We start from the raw sequence: 23,497 nt of genomic DNA on the forward strand, positions 1-23,497 counted from the left end.
TTCTTTTAAGGAAGCCGGCTGATGACACGTCATCAAATGAGGTCACCAGACCCGCTTCCTCTAATTGGCCAGGAAACGTGCTGGGTGGACTTAACAAACCCAATCAAGGTAAATTCATTTCAGACAGCAGGATGGAGCCAGCAGAGGGGACGGGACCCGCCACCGACGTCGCCCGCCACGGACCCGCCGAGGTTAGCAAAATTGCGGCCATAAATTTTTCGTCCTGTCCTGCCAAGCCTATCTCAAATTGTAATAGTTTCCTTCACCTAATCAAGAGTAAATGATGAATGTAAGTGGGAGCACTCCATTGTCAGATGGTAGAGATCACTACATGGGACTTGTTCATCTCAAACATATTGGCTTGCTGAGGGACAATGCTTTTGAAGCTCACCTAAGAAAAAAAGAAACCATATGGTTCATCTTTATGACCTCTCCATTTTTAGGATTATAGGAAAGCAGGGGCTATAATCCAGGAAGACATCTCCGAGGCTTCTATAATTATTGGAGTGAAAAGCCCTCCAGTGGAGAAGCTGATACCTAGGAAGACTTATGCCTTCTTTTCGCACACCATTAAAGCCCAAGAGGCAAACATGCCTCTTCTGGATGCTATTCTTGAAAAGGTACAGTAGAAGCATATTTCTTTTTTGTTAACAGTATTTTGAGACATTTTCCTCTGAGTTTGAGGGTGCCCTTGGTGTGGTGACCTTTCCAAACATGTGTGGAGCAAACAAAAGTGGGAAGGAAACACCCCCTATAACTGCTAAAGGCCACTAATTTAGCACACACTGAATATGTTGTCTTCCAGGTTTATGGAAATTATCATTATAAAATGATGTTAGAAACCAGATTGATACTCTTAACTCCTTGCCTTTGTTGACATTGCGCTATTGCCTTGCCAAAACCTAATTATGTGAACAACAGTTTTTGGCTCTGCTGATTTATATTGAAGTCCCAGACTCTGAAAACTTGAAAACTGAGATTGTCAATCCTGTCGAGTACTGTCAGAAATCAAACGTATATTATTGTCCAAATAATCTGCCTACACTTCAACCTCTGAGGAGCCTCCCCTGCCACTGAAAATACCAATATGACGATGCTCTTTCCAGTGCTTGGTCATTGTGCCCTCTATATGTGAGACTGTCTGATTGGAGGCCAGTTACACGCTGTTTATTCAAGCCCATTGGGAATTGAATTGAATCAAAACTGCCCATACTCCTTTCAAAAGAATTAATAGCAGAGACTGAGCGGGGCAGGAAAGAAGTTTGGGCCCATCTGTCTGGTCTGAGCTGGGCTTCGATGTACGTCTCAGTGATGGGAGGCAAGAGTGCAAATTTCAGACACTCTGACTGTCCGGTCAAGAGAAGCAACATCGCCAGTGTATAGCAAAACTGAGCTTCTGGGCTAGGCCCAGAATGTAGGCGTGCATGTTGTTCCTTTCTGGTACAAATAGAAGGTGGTAAAGACTGGAATACACTAATGTTTATCATGGAGATTTAAAAACAGTGCTAGGTGTACCAATAGCTCTTTTTAAAAATAAGATTAAATCTTTCGTAATGGGGATTTGATTAAATATACAAAAACTCTGACCTGGGCAGGTACTTAAGAACAAAACAGTTGAATAAAATCCCTTAAAAATAAACTCCCTTCTCACCACCAAAATAAACAAAAGAGATCAGTTAACAGGGTAATATAAATATACTTTACTCGGTATAAGTATTGTGTATTTTAGATATTGCAGCAGAAATGACTGTGTTGAGTAACTTCCTCCATGCAATATCCTTGAGAGGGGAAAAAGAGAACTGCGAATGTTGGAAATCTGAAGTAAAAAAAATGCAGCTCCTGAAAGAGAAATGTCAGGTTCCCTTTCAACGGTTGATCAACCTACTGTGCATTGCCAGCAATTACTGTTTTTATTTTAATGTTGTCAAGGGGTTGTCCTGTTTTTGAATCATTGCAGTAGTGCAGCATTGCGATGTAGAGCTGAGGTTCACATCCCTTTGTCTATTTTATGGAAGATCGCCTCATTTTGTGTATTAACCCTGGACAACAAAATACAGTGGAAATTCTATTTTACTCAGACCTTGAGTGCAAGTCAATACTTTTACAGCCCTAACTATGTTTAATTACTGCACTAATAGGAGTAGGATATGGGAAGCTGTACCCCCAAAGAACCATGCATTTATATTGCTTTTTGTTGCACTTTAACTTCCAGGAAATTCGCCTCATTGATTATGAGAAAATGGTCGATAGCAAAGGAACAAGAGTTGTGGCATTTGGCCAGTGGGCTGGGGTAGCAGGTACATTTTTTTTTCAATTGTAACCTTCACCATTGAAACAGAAACATGATGAGCTGAACAGTATTTCCTAATAGTTTCTTCCTGCTGCTTGTGACAGGAATGATCAACATTTTACATGGTTTGGGACTGCGCTTCCTTGCCCTAGGCCATCACACTCCTTTCATGGTAAGAGTCATCTGTTTTACAAAGCTTTGTGTATTACTGTGCTCCTGGGTCTGTTGGCTTGTTTAATTGCCAGCTGCTACCAAATATACAGAAATACAAATGGCAGTCCTTTCACTGAGATGGTTACAGCACTAACAAGAACTGTGATTAATTGGGCATAGAGTTGCCAACACTGATTGGAGGTATTCCTGGAGGTTTGATCACACGTTTCACACGTGCCCACAGTTTGTAAGTGTTACTGCATTTAACTTCTAACTGTTGGGGCCCCTGTAGTCGAGTATCTTTGCTCGCAGTTTTGCACCAGCAGAAGATCTGAGAACCAGGGGGCCACCCATGAGCGGGCGAAGGAAGTACACGGGCACAAACCACACACGGGAACTGCGAATGTGGCAACGTGCAAACTACTCTTCTTCCGGGTTGCTAGCAGCAATGCCCGGGAGACTTGCCTTCCATTCCAGGAGACTCCCGGACAATCCGGGAGGGTTGGAAACCCTCATTGGGCATGGATCACAGTGAGATTTTGGACAAGTACTGGGAGTACTGAAAGTAAATTGGACTTGAATAATCCTTTTTTTTGGTCAATACTCCCCTACCTCCTTTTCCTTCCGCTTCCTTCCTCTCTTGAAGGCGTTGTTTTCCTTTCTGGGGGGTGGATATGCCAGGTGCTCTCTCTGCTACCTTGTCCAAAGCTTGTTGTTCATGTGACCCTAGATAAACACTTCAGTATGCTGTTCGCCATGAAGCATTACATCTGAGCCCAAATCCTGTCTTCTCCTGACATTCATGTACATAAGTTCCAGCAGAGGGGGATGAGTTGTTAACAGGTACTCCCTAACCCTGAGGCACTGAGGCTAATTGTAGTGCATCCTGGCTTAGATCCGCTCAATCAAGGCAGTCTGGGGATGGAGTCTGGGACTTCCTTGGTCGGTATGGGTGAGCTACTCACTGCCTTAACCAACTGAGCCATTCACCAAGAGTTAACAGAAAATACTCATTTTTAAAAAGATGAGATTATCCTTGAATGATTATTAACACCCCATCCATTTCCAGTGTTACCACAGTTTGTTATGTTTCAGTTAGCCCCTTTTTAGCTTCGCATTCAAATACTTGGATTTCTGATGGTCAGATTATGGCACAGAAATTCTCAAAGTTTTCACCAAAGGCCAAACCCACCCATTTCTCGCCCCCCCTCTCTAATAACTATGATAAATGTTTGTGAGGTAAAATATCCTTTAAGGCCACTGTGCAAATTTGGACATGAGCAGGAATTTCCTTGGTGCTTCTCCTGCTCTGTCGCTGTACCTTGGGTGGAAGTGCGGCGCAAAACCCTGTTTTATGAGTGGTTGGGGTGAGTGGGGGGTGGCGGTGGTGGCGGGGGAGAGGCTCTGAGGAAATTCCCCAGCAATGATATTTTGGGAAGCTCCTCCCATGAATCTAGTCACAGAGCAACAAGCCCCGAGTTGGAGCCACCCGGTGAGCTGCTGTGTTAATGGGCTTTGGGGAATTCAGTCAGTCAGAGCTGAGTGCTGCTTTCTGTTTTCAGCATATTGGCATGGCCCACAATTACAGGAACAGTGCCCAGGCGGTGCAAGCTGTGCGGGACTGCGGTTACGAGATCTCCATGGGTTTAATGCCGAAGTCCGTTGGACCAGTTACGTTTGTGTTCACGGGCACTGGTAATGTCTCCAAGGTAGGTTGCGTGCATTTTATTATGTTCCAGGGGAATGCTTGTAATATTTTGATGAAATCTGGTAATATTCTAGAGTTCAGACTCTCTCAGAAATCCCCAATTGTGCCTGGTTTCCTACAAGAGCTACATCCTGAAACTAACTTGGCTACAATGTCATGGTGTGAATGCTCAATGGGCTTGTGACACCTTCCTCTTCACTATTTCAATGGGGGTGCTAACCGATTACATTTAAACCATTTCAAAGTCAATATTCTAGTGCCTTTCACATGTTCTTTCAAGTATTGTTTGTCTATGGCGGGAGTTAACATTCAGCGAAGGGAAGGAAATGCACATTACTGAATAGCTAAATGGTGATACTGAGATGTGGGTGTCCTTCAAAATGGAAATGTATTTCTTTTCCGAGAAGAACTGGGTGATTTCTTGCTACCTGTATTTTGACGATTATCGAGCTGTTTCACCTAGTCCAGAACAGGAGAACCAAAGGACAATGGCCTGTGCTCGAAGGGGGGTGGGGGAGGTAAATTCGAAGCAAATGTGCAGAAACATGAGGGGGTGGGGCGAGTTTTAACATGCGTGATCGGGTGGGAGTCAGTGTTCCCCCCACCAATTTTAAATTTGGGCGTGCGGCCCCTTTAACGGGCTGCACGGCCCATTCAAAGTTTCGTGCATGCGCGAAATTTCACATTGGAAAAGCCGGTCCCGGGCTGTCAGCGACCAGCAGATAGCTGCACGGCCGCACAGCTTAGAGGGAACGTCGGTGGGAGTGGTTGCGGGTGGGGCGTTAAATGGGTAAAAATTCCAAGGGTGTTGGGAAGCTGGCTCCAACCTGCCGACTTCTGGGTTTTACTGAGGCGGGACAAGGGGCGGGTAGCCAAACCGCTTCCAGGAGGCGGGTTGGCATTATAAATATGTTAATGATGCTGGAAGCCTCTGATTTAACCTGCTTTACAGGTTTTACTATGGTCGGCCGGGTTTCCCAGGCCTCAGGAAACACGGCAGCTTCAGCGAGGCAAGGACAGCCTCGGGGAGAAGGTAAGTGGGGCAGGAGGAGCAGGCGTGTTTCTTCCTGGCCTCCCAAGCTCCCCCACCATCAGACCACCCCCATACAAACCCCTCCCCTCCCCTGGGGTCGGACCCCCTGGGGTCAGGGATCAGAGCCCTGGGATCAGGGTTCCGACCTCCTCCCGGGGTCGGGGATTGGACCCACTTGGGATTGGGTCCCCGTTGGGGGTCGGACCTACCTGGTGTTTCAATGGTGCATCTTGAAAGTCATTCTTGCTTTTTGAAGCCTCTTGTTTTTCTTCGCTCACAGTTTTTATTTTAACCTTGGTGGCTACCTGTTTTAATATTAAAGGCACTATATAAATGCAAGTTGTTGTTGTTTTGGTGTAAATCTAAGAATTTGCTGTACACAGTGACAACAGAAAATGGTCTGGATATATTACTGAGGTGAGAAGAAACGAAACATAGTTGGTGACAATAACTATTGTTACTTTTCCAGGGAACGCAAGAAGTATTTAATGAACTTCCTTGTGAATTTGTTGAGCCACACGAGCTGCCGGGTGTTTTCCAGTCTGGAGGTACTTAATGGTTACGAGACTGCTTCATTCCACTGTTTTTATAATTAGTCTGATATGAAGAATGTCTTGTTTTAGTGCACTGTCATGTTCACTGGCCGCTCTCCATAGTGCTCAGAACACAACCCTATTTTAAAAAAACTGCCTCTGTCACAAGATGCTTAGTGGAATTTTGATAGAATGTATTTGTTGGGATTTTTTATTGACCCATGGGGGGTGGAATTTTTACTTCCGGACGCACTAGGATTAGGGGGTGTGGTTCGGTTGCCTGAACGCGGGAGTGTTAGCGCTGTGTGTTCTCTGAACTCGGGAGTGTTAGCGCTGTGCATTGTCTGAACTCAGGATTGTTAGTGCTGTGTGTTGTCTGAAGTCAGGAGTGTTAGTGCTGTGTGTTGTCTGAACTCAGGATTGTTAGCGCTGTGTGTTGTCTGAACTAGGGATTGTTAGTGCTGTGTTTTGTCTGAACTCGGGATTGTTAGTGCTGTGCGTTCCCTGAACTCAGGAGTGTAAGCGCTGTGTGTTCCCTGAACTCAGGAGTCTTAGCGCTGTGTGTTGCCTGAACTCGAGATTGTTAGTGCTGTACATTGTCTGAACTCGGGTTTGTTACCACTGTGCATTGTCTGAACTCGGGAGTGTTAGCGCTGTGCATTCTCTGAACTCGGGAGTGTTAGCACTGTGCATTGTCTGAACTCGAGATTGTTAGTGCTGTGCATTGTCTGAACTCGCGAGTGTTATCGCTGTGCGTTGTCTGAACTCGGGATTGTTAGCGCTGGGCATTGTCTGAACTCGGGTGTGTTAGCGCTGTGCGTTGTCTGAACTCGGGAGTGTTAGCACTGTGTGTTGTCTGAACTCGGGATTGTTCGTGCTGTGTGTTGTCTGAACTCGGGATTGTTAGTGCTATGCGGTGTCTGAACTCGGGATTGTTAGTGCTGTGTGTTCCCTGAACTCGGGAGTGTTAGCGCTGTGCATTGTCTGAACTCGGGAGTGTTACCGCTGTGCATTGACCTAACTCGGGAGTGTTATTGCTGTGCGTTGTCTGAATTCGGGATTGTTAGCACAGTGCTTTGTCTGAACTCGGGATTGTTAGTGCTGTGCGTTGTCTGAACTCGAGATTGTTAGCACAGTGCGTTGTCTGAACTCGGGAGTGTTAGCGCTGTGCGGACCAAGTGATATACAAGGTCGACGTCACCGGCTTGTTGAAAGAAAGACAGACCAACGAATTGAAGTCACAACGGTTTATTCAGGCCTGGGGAGAACCTTTCAGATCGCTGTCTGAATCCAACTCCACCGAAAGTTTAGTGAGTTACATTTTTATACATCATCTTATCAGTCATATCCTGCCCTAGGGGCGGGGGTAAAGCTTATCGGCTGATATACCTATCAATTCATTCCATGAAAAGCAACGAGTTAAGATAGTAACTATAGGTTTTTATTGGCTAAATAACAGAGCCCACCCTCGTGGGTGATCGGTTCCAACAAGGAAGAATACTAGCCAATCAGTCACCTTTATACCTGGGCAAGCAGGCAGAGCCATGGGCGGAGTCAGCTGAGGTATGCCTAGGTATAACAGCGTGCGTGGCAAGAGGTAACCTTGTGTAGTGATAACAACAGTGTAAACAGTGATAACAACAGTGTAACAATAGTGAATGGTTGTGAACGATAACAGTGGTTTACCACATTCACCCCTTGTTTAAAATTGAGTCCGGCGGGGTGAAGTGTACTACCAGTTCGTGTATGTCAGTCTATCAGGAGGCCTCGTAAGCCTTTCTGATCGGCGCAGCAGCGGCGGCGGTGGTGCAGTATCCGATGTTAGTGCTGGTGTCTGCGTGGTCGACGAAGGCTCCTGGGGTTCCGGCATGCCGCCTACAGGAGCTGGATTTGGGGGAGTGGTGGGGGATAACAGTGGTATCTCAGGGGTGCCCGAGGGTGCGAGGTCTCGCAAGGAGACTGTGTCCTCCCGCCCGTCTGGGTATGCCACATAGGCATACTGGGGGTTGGCGTGCAGGAGGTTCACCCTCTCGACCAGGGGGTACGTTTTATGGGTCCTCACGTGCTTCCGCAGCAGGACGGGCCCCGGAGAAGTCAGCCATGTTGGTAGCGAGGTTCCCGTAGTCGACTTCCTGGGGAAAACAAACATTTGCTCATGAGGGGTGGCGTTAATGGCAGTACAAAGCAGTGACCGGATGGAATGGAGCGCTGCCGGGAGGACTTCCTGCCAGCGAGAGGTTGGGAGGCCCTTAGACTTTAGGGCTAAGAGGACGGCCTTCCAAACTGTCGCGTTCTCTCTTTCCACCTGGCCGTTCCCCCGGGGGTTGTAGCTGGTGGTTCTGCTCGCAGCAATACCTCTCACGAGCAGGAACTGGCGAAGTTCCTCGCTCATGAAGGATGAGCCCCGGTCGCTATGTATATAGTTCGGGAACCCGAACAAGGCGAAGAGGTCGTTCAGGCATTTGATGACCGTGGTACTGGTCATGTCTGGGCAGGGGATGGCAAAGGGGAAACGGGAGTACTCGTCAATAATGTTGAGGAAGTACACATTACGGTCAGAGGACGGGAGGGGCCCCTTAAAATCGATGCTCAAGCGCTCGAAGGGGCGGGTGGCCTTGATCAGGCTTGCTCTGTCCGGCCTATAGAAATGCGGTTTGCATTCGGCACAGGCTTGGCAGTTCCTGGTCATGGTCCTGACCTCCTCGATGGAGTAGGGCAGGTTGCGGGCCTTAATGAAGTGGTAAAGTCTAGTGACCCCGGGGTGGCAGAGGTCGTTGTGGAGGGTCCGCAGTCTATCAACTTGCGCGTTGGCGCATGTACCTCGTGATAGAGCATCTGGGGGCTCGTTGAGTTTACCAGGCCGGTACAAGATATCGTAATCGTAGGTGGAGAGCTCAATTCTCCACCTCAAGATCTTGTCGTTCTTGATTTTGCCCCTCAGCTTGTTATTAAACATAAAAGCAACCGAACGCTGGTCGGTGAGGAGGGTAAATCGTTTGCCTGCCAGGTAATGCCTCCAGCGTCGTACCGCTTCCACAATCGCCTGGGCCGCCTCCTCGACAGAAGAGTGTCGGATCTCAGGGCCCTGGAGGGTCCTTGAGAAGAAGGCCACAGGTCTCCCCGCCTGGTTAAGGGTTGCAGCTAGGGCGAAGTCGGATGCATCGCTCTCCACTTGGAAAGGGATGGACTCATCCACTGCGTGCATTGTGGCCTTCGCAATGTCTCCTTTTATGAGGGAGAAGGCTGCGCATGCTTCTGCTGTCAGGGGGAAGGAGGTGGACTTCATGAGGGGTCTGGCTTTGTCCGCATAATTGGGCACCCATTGGGCATAGTAAGCGAAGAGCCCCAGGGTTCTCTTCAGTGCCTTTTGACAGTGGGGAAGGGGAAGCTCCATGAGGGGGCGCATTCTTTCGGGGTCGGGGCCGATGATTCCGTTCTCTACGACGCAGCCGAGGATGGCAAGGCGCGAGGTGTTAAACATACATTTCTCCTTATTGTAAGTGAGATTCAGCCGATGGGCCGTACGGAGGAATTTCTCCAGATTAACATCATGGTCCTGCTGGTCGTGGCCGCAGATGGTGACGTTATCTAGATAAGGAAACGTGGCCTGCAGCGCGTTCTGGTCAACCATCTGGTCCATCTCCCTTTGGAAGACCGAAACCCCGTTGGTGACGCCGAAGGGAACCCTAAGGAAGTGGTAGAGGCGGCCATTCGCCTCGAAGGCGGTATACTGGCGGTCCTCAGGGCGGATAGGGAGTTGGTGATAGGCCAACTTAAGGTCGATGGTGGAGAATACCCGGTACTGTGCGATCTGGTTGACCATATCAGATATGCGGGGAAGGGGGTATGCGTCCAGCTGGGTGTACCGGTTTATGGTTTGGCTGTAGTCGATGACCAGGCGGTGTTTATTGCCGGTCTTAACGACTACGACCTGGGCACGCCAGGGCTGGTGCTCCCCTCGATGATGCCCTCCTTCAGGAGTCGCTGCACCTCAGAGCTAATAAAAGCTCTGTCCCTGGCGCTGTACCGCCTGCTCTTGGTAGCGACGGGTTTACAGTCGCGGGTGAGGTTAGCGAACAATGAGCGGGGCGGGACTTTGAGAGTGGAGAGGCCGCAGGTGGTACGCGGCGGGCGGTTTAAAAACTGCTGGTTGTAGACTGTGAGTGGGGGGAGGGATCCACCATATGCCAAAGTGACACTTTGAAGGTGGCATTGGAAATCCAGCCCTAGTAGGACGGCAGCGCAGAGCTGGGGCAGGACGAGAAGTTTAAAGTTTTTATATTCCGTGCCCCTAACCGACAGGGTCACCACACAGTAGCCGCTGACGTCTGTTGAATGGGACTTCGACGCCATCGAGATCCGATGGCGCGTTGGCCGGACAGTGAGGGAGTAGCAGCGCACCGTGTCTGGGTGAATAAAACTCTCCGTGCTCCCGCTGTCGAACAGGCAGGTCGTGGCGTGGCCGTTTACTTCGATGTCCATCATGGACCTGGACAGATGATGCGGGAGAGCTTGGTCAAGCGTGACGGAGGCCAGTGTATGGCTGAGTGAGCTGCTGTAGTCGGCGGGTGAGGCGGTGGTCGGGTCTGGAGACAGAATGGCGGCCGAGTGCGGCGAACAAAATGGCGGCGCCCATGACGCGGATCCCCACGAGGTCGATGTTGGACAAAATGGCGGAGAAGATGGCCGCCCCCACGACTCACATGAGGCGCTGCTGGCGTCTGTGGCCTTGATCAAAGATGGCCGCCCCCACGACTCACATGAGGCACTGCTGGCGTCTGTGGCTTTCCCCCTGCAGGCGTTTGCGAAGTGGCCTTTTTTTTCGCATCCAGAGCAGGTCGCGTTCCTTGCAGAGCAACGCGCCCTTTGATGTCTCGCCTGGCCACAGAAATAGCAGCTGGTGGCCCGAACGCGGGGCTCCGCTGCCGCAGCAGGTCCCGAGGGTGGCGGTCCCGATCGATTCCGGGACACCGACGCCGTAGTAGGTCCCAGGGGCGGCGGTGCGAGGGGTATTGCGGCCGAAGTCGGGCCCGAGTCCCAGGGTCGCGCAGCACTGTACCCGGAGTACGCCTCGAGGTCCCGATGGGCCACTTCCAGGGAGCGAGCGAGGGCTGCAGCTGCTTTCAAGCCGAGGCCCTTTGATTCGAGCAGTCTTTGCCGTGAGTAGTCGGACCAAAGGCCTTTCACGAAGGCATCACGGATATTTCCTTCAGCATGTTGTGCAGCCGATACAGCTTTAAAGTCACAGTCCCTGCCGAGTGTTTGTCGCGCCCGTAAAAATTCATCTACAGACTCTCCTGGCTGTTGCGAGCGGGATCTTAGGAGATGTCTGGCATACATTGAATTTACTGGGCTCTGGTACTGCTCTTTTAGCAGGTCGAGGGCCTCCTCATATGTAGCAAGGTCCCGGATGAGAGCAAATACTTTAGGGCTCACCTGGGCGGTCAGAACTCTTAGTTTGTCGGCTTCCGATGGCACACCGGAGGCTACCAGGTAGGATTCAAAGCAGCTCAGCCAGTGATCGAAGTCGAGGGCTGAATTCGCTGCCTGTGGATTTAGATCCAGGTACGGCGGTCGGAGGGCTCGCAGCCAAGTCGGCTGCTGGGGCTGTTGTAGCTGGCCGTTTGGCTGGTCGTTTGGCTGCTCCAGTCCATTCATTTCAAAATTTAGCCAATAAAATTGATATACCTATCAATTCATTCCATGAAAAGCGACGAGTTAAGATAGTAACTATAGGTTTTTATTGGCTAAATAACAGAGCCCACCCTCGTGGGTGATCGGTTCCAACAAGGAAGAATACTAGCCAATCAGTCACCTTTATACCTGGGCAAGCAGGCGGAGCCATGGGTGGAGTCAGCTGAGGTATGCCTAGGTATAACAGCGTGCGTGGCAAGAGGTAACCTTATGTAGTGATAACAACAGTGTAAACAGTGATAACAACAGTGTAACAATAGTGAACGGTTGTGAACGATAACAGTGGTTTACCACATCGGCATATAGAGTTATAGCTAAATTGCAATTATAAAACCGTGACACTTCCTCTTCCTGCCACCCCCGAGTCCCACATTCCAGTTATCAATTGGTCCCATCACACCCTGTGACTATGGGCCTCATCTTAATTGCTTTACAACCATCTAATTGCCCATAGCCAGGTGGTGTTGCTCGTTATATGTTTCCTTAAGATAACAGTCCTTGTTATGGCGTGCAGAGCACAGACTTTTGGCCTTGTTCTCGGGTTACTTCTGCAAAGCAATCACATCCTCATTAGTCCCACCATACTTTGAAGAATGGAACCCTGTTGTAATTTATAACAAACTAATTCTTTGATATGTTATCTTGTACGTGTGTTGCCTGCCTGGCCAACCAGACATCCTCCCTAACCTTCCTACAAGTTGCTCTGCAGTTTAATCTCTCAACAGTCACCTAATCATGTTTTAAAACTTAGCTGGGTAAATGCAATATACAGACCTCTATATCGTTTAACTCAGAGTATGAATTAACCCATTACCTCCACCTTGTACATTGGTGTTGCAATTGAATCCTGGTTGTCTTGCCCTGTTATGTCCAATTTTAATATCTTACTTCAGTCTGAACTCGGGAGTGTTAGTGCTGTGCATTGTCTGAACTCGGGATTGCTGCGCTGTGCATTGTCTGAACTCGAGATTGTTAGCGCTGTGCATTGTCTGAACTCGCGAGTGTTAGTGCTGTGTGTTGTCTGAACCCGGGAGTGTTAGTGCTGTGTGTTGTCTGAACTAGGGATTGTTAGTGCTGTGTGTTCCCTGAACTCAGGAGTCTTAGCGCTGTGTGTTGTCTGAACTCGAGATTGTTAGTGCTGTGCATTGTCTGAACTCGGGTTTGTTACCACTGTGCATTGTCTGAACTCGGGAATGTTAGCGCTGTGCATTGTCTGAACTCGAGATTGTTAGTGCTGTGCATTGTCTGAACTCGCGAGTGTTAGTGCTGTGTGTTGTCTGAACCCGGGAGTGTTAGTGCTGTGTGTTGGCTGAACCCGGGAGTGTTAGTGCTGTGTGTTGTCTGAACTCGGGATTGTTAGCACTGTGCATTGTCTGAACTCGAGATTGTTGGTGCTGTGCGTTGTTGAACTCGGGATTGTTAGCGCTGTGCTTTGTCTGAACTCGGGATTGTTAGTGCTGTGCGTTGTCTGAACTCGGGTGTGTTAGTGCTGTGTGTTGTCTGAACTCGGGTGTGTTAGCATTGTGTGTTGTCTGAACTTGGGACTGTTAGCACTGTGCATTGTCTGAACTCAGGATTCGTAGTGCTGTGCGTTGTCTGAACTGGGGAGTGTTTCAGCTGTGCGTTGTCTGAACTCTGGAGTGTTAGTGCTGTGCATTGTCTGAACTCGGGATTGTTAGTGCTGTGTGTTTATGTATGTACCTTTAAGGGAATAACTGGTCTCAGACTGCAGTACCGGCAGTGACCACCCCTGTATAAAAGGCACTAACAGCCTTCTGTAGTTTCAGTTTCCCGATTGTCTCCATTCAGTAAAGACTTGTTATAATCAACTCCTGCTGTCTGTGTCTCAATTATACACGGACATAATATTGGCGACGAGCAGATACAAACTTACCTACAGTCTGCACCACCTCATGGGATCCATTCCTGAAGCGAAGTGAGCAGAGGTCGAGGCCAGAAGGAAGAAAGAAGCAATAGAAACGGGCGTCGACCGTGGGCATCCGCCCCTGAGTCAGTGGAGTTGAAGATTGCAGGAGAGGCTGTCGAGAGCGGGGCTTGGTTCCTGTCAACGGTGCTTCAGCTAATCGGGCTGGTGGCAGGTAGTACACTGATCCTTCCTGGGCTGCGGCGGTCCAGAACTCGAGAGGGTGGCTTGCAACGGGGCCGAGCAGCGTTGTCGGGAAGAGGAGAGAGAGAGAGAGAGGGTGGAGCACACAGGGCGCGGCCGGTGCTACGAAGCCGGGCAGCGTACAGACCCGAGAAGAGGGAGGCAAGAGTCCCACAGGGTTGTTCCACGACGGGAAAATAATAAAATTAAAAGTAAAATATTAAACGCGCAGAAAGCCGCGAGGAGCTGCAGGTTGCAACAGAAACCGCGGAGAGCAGCGCTAGCAACAGCGGGGAAGAAGGCAAAGCGCGGGAGGCGCCATCTTAATCTAGCGGGGAAGAAGGCAAAGCGCGGGAGGCGCCATTTTAGATTTCCAAGATGCCGAAGACTGGCTGTATCACTACCTTTGATAATGCAATAGAGGACTGGACCACGTATGTGGAAAGAGTCGAGGTATATTGTAAGGGTTAAGTCATGGAAGGGCAGCTCGGACCCGTGTCATGCTTCTCCTGTGCCATGTGGGAAATCAGGGACACTGTCCCTGACAACTATGTGTGCAGGAAGTGTGTCCAGCTGCAGCTCCTAGCAGACCGCATGGCGGCGCTGGAGCTGCGAATGGACTCACTCTGGAGCATACGCGATGCTGAGGATGTTGTGGATAGCACATTCAGTGAGTTGGTCACACCGCAGGTAAAGGCTAGCTCAGACAGTAAATGGGTGACCAAAAGGCAGGGTAAAGGCAGGAAGGTAGTGCAGGAGTCACCTGCGGTCATCTCCCTCCAAAACAGGTTTACCGTTTTGGGTACTGTTGGGGGAGATGACTTATCAGGGGAAGGCACCAGCAGCCAGGTTCAGGGCACCATGACTGGCTCTGCTGCACAGAAGGGCGGGAAAAAGAGGGATAGGGCTATAGTGATAGGGGATTCAATTGTAAGGGGGATAGATAGGAGTTTCTGTGGCCGAGACCGAGACTCCAAGATGGTATGTTGCCTCCCTGGTGCAAGGGTCAAGGATGTCTCGGAGCGGGTGCAGAGCATTCTGAAGGGGGAGGGGGATCAGCCAGTTGTCGTGGTACATGTAGGTACCAACGATGTAGGTAAAAAGAGGGAGGAGGTCCTACAAGCTGAATTTAGGGAGTTAGGAGCTAAATTGAAAAGTAGGACCTCAAAGGTAGTAATCTCTGGATTATTACCAGTGCCACGAGCTAATAAGTTTAGAGAGAATAAGATAGATAAGCTAAATACGTGGCTTGAGCAGTGGTGCAAGGGAGAGGGATTTAAATTCTCGAGGCATTGGAACCAGTTCTTGGGGAGGAGTGACCTGTACCAAGGGGACGGTCTACACCTGAACTGTGAGGGAGCCGATGTCCTCGGGGTAATATTTTCTAGGGCGGTTCGGGAGGATTTAAACTAATTTGGCACGGGGATGGGAACCTAGGTAGTGGAAAAGAGGGAAGTCATATGAAGTTAGAAATAGATGGTAGAAAGGTGAGAAGCAATAAGCAAAGGAGAGAAACACAAAGGGCCAAACTAATTCATAATGAGAGTGTGAAAAAAGCAAGCCTGAAGGCTTTGTATCTTAATGCTAGAAGCATTAGGAACAAGGTGGATGAATTAGTTGTGGAAATAGAGGTAAACAAGTATGATTTGATTGGGATTACAGAAACGTGGCTGCAGGGTGGGCAAGGCTGGGAACTTAACATCCAGGGATATACAATATTTAGGAAGGATCGGCAAAAAGGTAGGGGAGGTGGGGTAGCATTGCTGGTAAAGGAGGGGATTAATGCAATGGAAAGGAAGGATATTAACTCGGATGAAACGGAATCTGTATGGGTAGAAATGAGAAATAGCAAGGGGAGGAAAACGTTAGTGGGTGTGATATATAGGCCTCCAAATAGTAATATGGAGGTGAGGGAAGGCATAAAAAGGGAAATTAGAGAAGCGTGCGATAAGAGCACAGCTGTCATCATGGGTGACTTTAATTTACATATTGATTGGACTACCCAAATTAGTAAAAATTCTGAGGAGGAGGAATTCCTGGAATGTTTTCGGGACGGTTATCTGGACCAATATGTCGAGGAGCCGACTCAAGATCAGGCCATTTTAGACTGGGTATTGTGCAATGAGAAGGGACTTATCAGCAATCTTCTTGTACGAGGCCCCTTGGGTCAGAGCGATCATAATATGATCGAGCTCTCAGTCGAGATGGAGAGTGAGGAAATTGAATCAGAGACTAAGGTCCAGAACTTAAATAAAGGGAATTACGAGGGTATGAGACGGGAATTGGGTAAGATTGATTGGGTGGTGTTTCTGGGGGGATTGACAGTGGATAGACAATGGCAAGCATTCAAAGATAGAATGGAAGAATTCCAGAACATGTTTATACCGGTTTGGCATAAAAATAAACCTAAAAAGGTGGCTCAACCGTGGATAACGAGGGAAATTAGGGACAGCATAAAATCAAAAAAAAGGGCATATCAACTGGCAAAAAAAAGCACCAGACCGGAAGATTGGGGGCAGTACAGGATACAGCAAAAGAGGACAAAGGGATTAATCAGGAAGGGGAAAATAGAATACGAAAGTAAACTTGCAGCAAACATAAAGACAGACTGCAAAAGCTTTTATCGGTATATCAGGAGGAAAAGACTGGTAAAATCCCAAGTCGGTCCCTTGCAGTCCGATTCGGGAGAATATATAATGGAGAATAAGGAAATGGCAGACCAATTAAACTCATACTTTGGTTCTGTATTCACAAAGGAGGACACAAATAACCTCCCAGGAATATCGGCAAACATAGGGACTAATGAGAGGGAGGAGCTGACAGAAATTAGTATCTCTAGGGATATGGTGTTGGGTAAGTTGAGGGGACTGAAGGCCGACAAATCCCCGGGGCCTGATAAACTACATCCTAGGGTACTTAAGGAGGTGGCCCTGGAGATAGCAGATGCTCTAAGGATCATCTTCCGGAACTCCATTGACTCGGGAACAGTACCCGTGGATTGGAGGGTAGCTAATGTTACCCCAATATTTAAAAAGGGGGGTAGAGAGAAAGCAGGGAATTATAGACCAGTAAGCCTTACATCGGTTGTGGGCAAAATGCTAGAGTCCATTATTAAGGATAAAATAGCGGAGCACTTGACAAATGGGGAAAGGATCGGACAGAGTCAACATGGATTTACAAAGGGTAAATCGTGTTTGACTAATCTGCTGGAATTTTTTGAGGAAGTAACTGGTAAAATAGATGGGGGAGAGCCAGTGGATGTGGTGTACCTTGACTTCCAGAAAGCCTTCGATAAGGTTCCACACAAAAGATTATCATGCAAAATTAAGGCTCATGGGATTGGTGGCAAAGTATTAACGTGGATAGAGAACTGGCTGGCGGACAGAAAACAGAGAGTTGGAATAAACGGCTCGTTTTCGGAGTGGCAGGCAGTGACCAGCGGGGTGCCGCAAGGATCTGTCCTGGGACCCCAGCTGTTCACAATATATATAAATGATCTGGATCAGGGAATTGGATGCAATATTTCCAAATTCGCTGACGACACTAAACTAGGAGCAGGGGTGGGCTCTGATGAGGATGTCAGGAGGCTACAGTGCGATTTGGACAGGTTGGGGGAATGGGCGGATACGTGGCAGATGCACTATAATGTGGATAAATGCGAGGTTATCCACTTTGGGGGTAAAAACAGGAGGGTAGATTATTATCTAAATGGCAATAGATTGGGAGATGGGGAAGTGCAGAGGGACCTGGGTGTTCTTGTGCACCAGTCACTGAAGGAGAGCATGCAGGTGCAACAGGCGATTAAGAAGGCAAATGGTATGTTGGCCTTCATATCAAGGGGGTTCGAGTATAGGAATAGGGATACCTTACTACAGCTGTACAAGGTGCTGGTGAGACCGCATCTGGAGTATTGTGTACAGTTTTGGTCGCCCCATCTGCGGAAGGATGTTCTTGCCATGGAAAGAGTGCAGCGGCGATTCACCAGGCTGATACCTGGAATGGCGGGAATGACCTACGAGGAGAGATTGAATAGTTTGGGCTTGTACTCACTGGAGTTTAGAAGATTGAGAGGGGATCTCATCGAAACATATAAAATTATGGCAGGCCTGGACAGGCTGAATTCAGAGAGAATGTTTCCAATGGCAGGGGAGCACAGAACCAGGGGCCACAGTCTAAAAATAGCGGGCAAATCATTTAAAACAGAGATGAGGAAGAATTTCTTCACTCAAAGAGTGGTGAGCCTGTGGAATTCCCTGCCACAGAGGGCTGTGAAGGCTAATTCAATAAATATTTTCAAGAGAGAATTGGATATATTTCTGAAGGCTAAGGGGATTAAGGGTTACGGAGAAAAGGCGGGGACGGGGTACTGAACTGGTAAGATCAGCTAAGATCTCAGACGAAGATCAGCCATGATCTCATTGAATGGCGGAGCAGGCTCGAAGGGCCGAATGGCCTACTCCTGTTCCTATCTCTATGTTTCTATGTTTCTATATTGCGAGGCAAACGAAATAGCCGATGAGAAAAAGGCATCGGTACTGCTGAACTTAATGGGCGCAAGAACATACGGCCTATTGCGGGACCTGATTGCTCCAGCCAAACCGAAGGCGAAGAGTTTTAACGAAATTGTTGCTATCCTACAGGAACACCTAAACCCTGCACCGCTGCTGATAGCAGAAAGATTTAAATTCCACAGGAGAACTCCGCATAAAGATGAGAGCAATGCTGAGTACCTTACGGAACTACGCAAGCTATCAAAGCACTGCCAGTTCGGAGCAGGACTGGCAGATACCCTAAGGGACAAATTTGTCTGTGGACTCCTGAGTGAAGGAACCCAGAAGAGGTTACTCTCAGAGAAAGAGCTGACGCTAGATAAGGCTTTCAGCGTGGCAGTATCGTACGAAGCAGCAGCCAGGGGAGCTGCGGAAATACAACAAAAGCCACAGGAATACGGCACCCACGCAATGACACGAGGATTTGCAAAATGTTATCGCTGCGGCAGAACTAACCATGACCAGAAGGACTGCTGGTCCAAGGACAAAATATGCAGGCGATGCGGAAAGATGGGACACATTGCACGAGTTTGCAGGTCTGGGAAGAAGACCAACGACAACAAAAAGGCTACTAAGGAACAGTACAGGAAAGTACGAAAGATGACGGACAGTAGTTCCGAAGACCAGATGAGCGATAGTGAATCCGGGAACAAGAGACTAAGCTGTCTCAAACTTCACAACGTAATCGCAAAAGAGGATCACCGAACCATTTTGGTCACCCTCATGATAGCAGGGTCCCAAGTCAAAATGGAATTGGATACAGGATCAGCTCTAACCATCATGAATCGACGAGACTACGAGCGGCTATTCTCACACATACCCTTGAGAGAGACATCCATTGTCTTGAGGACGTATACGGGGCAAAAAGTATACCCCAGAGGAAAAATAAGGGTGCCTGTCGAATACAACGGCAAGAAAATACGGAAATTGTATCTACATTCTGCAAGATGGTGGACCACCGTTATTGGGACGTGAATGGATCAGAAAGATAAGTTTAGACTGGCACTCCATTCAGGCACTGACGGTGGCGGGTAAAAAGGATGACGACATCACTCCTGGACGATTGTCAACAATCTTAGCTGACGCCAAAGAGGTATTTCAACAAGAACTGGGCACTCTTAAAGGCGTAACCGCCTCGATAAAAATAGAGGAGAATGCAATTCCCAAGTTTTTCAAAGCAAGACCGGTACCATATGCAATTCGCCCAGCCATCAAGGCAGAGCTGGAGAATCTGGAGAATGCAGGCATGTTAACTAAGGTAGACTGGAGCGAGTGGGTGACACCCATCGTTCCTGTCATGAAGAAAACGTTAAACAATAAGTCTGAGGAGCCAAGGAAGGTTCGCATCTGTGGGGCCTTCAAGGTGACTGTGAACCCAGTCCTTCACACAGTACAATATCCTCTTCCAAGGATAGAAGATATCTTCGCCTCACTCTCTGGAGGGAAGTGTTTTACAAAAATTGACCTAGCACAAGCATATTTGCAGATGGAGGTTGAAGAATCCTCTAGGAAGTATCTCACGATAAACACTCACAAAGGTCTTTACCAGTATAATCGACTGGTATTCGGAGTAGCATCAGCTCCGGCGATATGGCAAAGAGCGATGGAACAAGTCCTGCAAGGGATTCCGGGGACTCCGTGTTACTTGGACGACATCCTAGTGACAGGTGAAGATGACAGTGAACACCTTGCCAACCTAGAGCAGGTGCTCACTAGACTACGTGAACATGGGCTACGAGCCAATCGCCCCAAGTGCGAGTTTTTTAAGAAACAGATATCGTATTGTGGCCACGTGATTGATGAAGAGGGGTTACATAAGTCCCCTGACAAAATTGAAGCGGTAGTTAAGGCTCCAGCGCCTGAAAATGTGTCGCAACTGAGGTCATTCCTCGGATTGGTGAATTACTACCATAAGTTTTTGCCGAATTTGTCCACAATTCTGCATCCACTGAACGCCCTATTACGAACGGGAGTAGCATGGAAATGGAGCGATGAATGTAAGCGGGCCTTTCAGGAGAGTAAGGACCTAATCACTTCAAGAAAAGTATTGGCTCACTACAACCCATCACTACCGATAAGACTGGCGTGTGATGCGTCTCCCTACGGCATTGGGGCGGTACGGTCACGTAAATTCCTTGATGGTTCAGAGAGGCCGATAGCTTTTGCGTCACGCTCATTAACTTCAGCCGAGCGTAACTACGCCCAGATTGACAGAGAGGCCCTCAGCCTGGTGTGGGGGGTGAAGAAGTTCAATCACTACCTGCACGGTCAGAAATTTACTCTACTAACGGATCATCAACCTCTCGTCTCCATTTTCAACCCTCAGAAGGGCGTACCGATAATGACGGCACAACGGCTGCAGAGGTGGTCCCTTTTCCTAGGGGCACACCACTATGACATCGAGTACAAGGGAACTAAACAGCATGGGAATGCTGATGGATTGTCGCGCCTACCGTTGCCGACGGTGGAAGAAGAACTGGCGGTGGATCCAGTGGAGATATTCCACTCGACCATAGTCGAATGTCTCCCTGTGACAAATGCAAACATAGAAAAGGAAACACAAAATGACCCGACACACTCCTGGGTCTATGATTTAACGGTGAAGGGATGGCCAGCACATGGCGAACCACTGCTGCCAGCATTCTCGCCGAGAAGAGAACAGCTGTCAGTGTGCAGGGGGACCTTGATGTGTGGATCCAGAGTAGTAATTCCACCTAAATTGATGGATAGCGTGCTCAATGAGCTTCATGAGCGTCATCTGGGTGGGGTAAAAATGAAGAACTTAGCCAGAGCGTTTGTGTGATGGCCGGGAATCGATAGAGAAATCGAAGAGATGACCAAGAGCTGTACAGGATGCCAGAAAGTCCAAAACGCCCCACCACAAGCTCCTCTACATCCATGGGAGTGGCCCTCATCTCCATGGCAAAGGGTGCACGTTGATTTTGCTGGTCCCTTTATGGACTCGATGTTTTTAATTGCGGTGGATGCACATTCAAAGTGGCCAGAGGTAATAAAAATGTCCTCAACCACCACAGAAAAAACTATCACAGTCTTACGAACCATATTCGCCAGGAATGGGCTGCCTGAACAGATTTGCTCTGACAATGGACCACAGTTTGTGTCTGAAGAGTTCCGGAGGTTCTTAAAGAACAATGGTGTTAAGCATTACACATCCGGCCCATATCATCCAGCCAATAATGGATTGGCCGAGAGGTTTGTTCAAACATTCAAGAAGGCTATCAAGGCAAGGTGTAATGAAGATATACCCCTACAACACAAGGTGGATAACTTCTTGTTTGCCTACCGGAATGCGACACATGCGGTTACCAACCAAACTCCAGCCATGATGTTCTTCAATCGAAGACTACGATGCTGCTTGGATTTGGTTAAGCCAAACGTCCGAAGAGATGTGGAGAACAGGCAGTTTCAGAATATGAATGAAAGGCCGACCAGGAGTTTTAAGATAGGCCAACCAGTTTTGGCCCGGGACTACCGCACAGAGAAATGGCAGCCAGGAACGATCTGTACACGGCAAGGACCTCTAATGTATACCGTGGACGTTGGAGAGAGTATTGTAAGACGCCATGCTGACCAGATTCTAGAGTCACTGGAATACGTCAACTCCACACCACGATCTGATACACCTGGCGATGAAACCGAAGTACCAATTGCATCTACCGCAGAATCGGTGATATTGGAAGCAGATGAACCAAACAACGACATTGATCCTGACTCAACCTCACCGGAAGAACCTGATACCCCAAAGAGGCGTTATCCAGACAGAATCAGGAAGCCTCCTCAAAGACTGAACTTATAATTGCTTAACCTCAACCAATGTATCTAGCAACCGTAATTGTAATTGTAATTAGTTATTATTTAGTTGTTAAATGAAAGTTATGTACTGTTTATCTAAAAGGGGAGGCAATTGTTGTGTATGTACCTTTAAGGGAATAACTGGTCTCAGACTGCAGTACCGGCAGTGACCACCCCTGTATAAAAGGCACTAACAGCCTTCTGTAGTTTCAGCTTCCCGATTGTCTCCATTCAGTAAAGACTTGTGATAATCAACTCCTGCTGTCCGTGTCTCAATTATACACGGACATAATACTGTGCGTTGTCTGAACTCTGGAGTGTTAGTGCTGTGCGTTGTTGAACTCAGGATTGCTGCGCTGTGCATTGTCTGAACTCGAGATTGTTGATGCTGTGTATTGCCTGTACTCGGGATTGTTACCGCTGTGTATTGTCTGAACTCGGGAGTGTTAGTGCTGTGCGTTGTCTGAACTCGGAATTGTTAGCGCTGTGCGTTGTCTGAACTCAGGTTTGTTGGTAAAAATAACAACAGAAAATGCTGGAAAAACTCAGCAGGTCAGGCAACATCCGTGGAGAGAAATTTGAGTTGACGTTTCGGGTCGAACCCTTCTTCAAAACTGGAAAGAAAAGAAATGAGATCGAAGGCAGGGCTGCGATCGGACAAAAGAAGTGAAAGAAACAAAAGAGCTAGACGAGATGGTAATAGGCTGAGATTAGGTGTAAAGTGTACTGGCAGGGCAAGAGATAGCTGCCAGGTGTGAGAGAGAAACAAAAGGAAAGGGGGGGGAAAGGAGTGGAAAAATTACAAGAAAAAATGTGTAATAGGGGCCGAGGTTATGATCTGAAATTGTTGAACTCGATATTGAGTCCGGAAGGCTGCAGAGTGCCTAATCGGAAGATGAGGTGCTGTTCCTCGAGTTTACGTTGAGCTTCCGTGGAACAATACAAGAGGCCAAGGATGGTGAGGTCCGAGTGGGAATGGAGCAGTGAATTAAAATGACAGGCGACCGGAAGCTCGGGGTCACCCTTACGGACTGAACGGAGGTGTTCCGCAAAGCGGTCACCCAATCTGCGTTTGGCCTCCCCAATGTAGAGGAGACCGCATCGTGAGCAGCGAATACAGTATACTAGATTGCGAGAAGTACAAGTAAATCGCTGTTTCACCTGGAAGGGGTGTTTGGGGCCCTGGACAGTGGGAAGGGGGGAGGTATAGGGGCAGGTGTTACATCTCCTCCGCTTCCACGGGAAGGTGCCGGGCGAAGGGGAAGGGCTGTTTGGGGTGATAGAGGAGTGGACTAGGTTGTCTCGGAGGGAGCGGTCCCTACGGAATGCTGAAAGGGGAAGGGAGAGGTAGATACATTTGGTGGTGGGATCACTTTGGAGGTAGCGGAAATGCCGGTGGATGATCCGTTGAATGTGGAGGCTGGTGGGGTGAAAGGTGAGGACAAGGGGAACCCTATCGTGGTTCCGGGAGGGAGGGGCAGGGGTGAGGGCAGAAGTGCGGGAGATGGAACTGACATGGTCGAGGGCAGTGTCAACCACGGTAGAGGGTAATCCTCGGTTGCGGCAAAAGGAAGACATGTCTGAAGCACTGGTGTGGAAGGTGGCATCGTCGGAGC

At 48.6% G+C, this 23,497-nt stretch overlaps 1 protein-coding gene across 2 annotated transcripts in view; it reads left to right on the plus strand.

Annotated features, from left to right (window-relative positions):
- The window catches only part of aass (aminoadipate-semialdehyde synthase), a 147,802-nt gene that overhangs the window by 11,985 nt on the left and 112,320 nt on the right, over nt 1-23,497 (plus strand). For both annotated transcript variants that reach the window (XM_086008794.1, XM_086008793.1), the window contains exons 4-8: nt 444-620; nt 2,213-2,297; nt 2,395-2,462; nt 4,006-4,152; nt 5,654-5,732. In XM_086008794.1, coding sequence (XP_085864920.1) covers nt 444-620; nt 2,213-2,297; nt 2,395-2,462; nt 4,006-4,152; nt 5,654-5,732 — 556 coding nt within the window. The remainder of the gene's footprint in view (nt 1-443; nt 621-2,212; nt 2,298-2,394; nt 2,463-4,005; nt 4,153-5,653; nt 5,733-23,497) is intronic.

Source organism: Somniosus microcephalus, chromosome 16, assembly GCF_052327205.1.
Source record: "Somniosus microcephalus isolate GS21.2 chromosome 16, FLI_Smic_1.0, whole genome shotgun sequence".
NCBI classification, from domain to species: domain Eukaryota; kingdom Metazoa; phylum Chordata; class Chondrichthyes; order Squaliformes; family Somniosidae; genus Somniosus; species Somniosus microcephalus.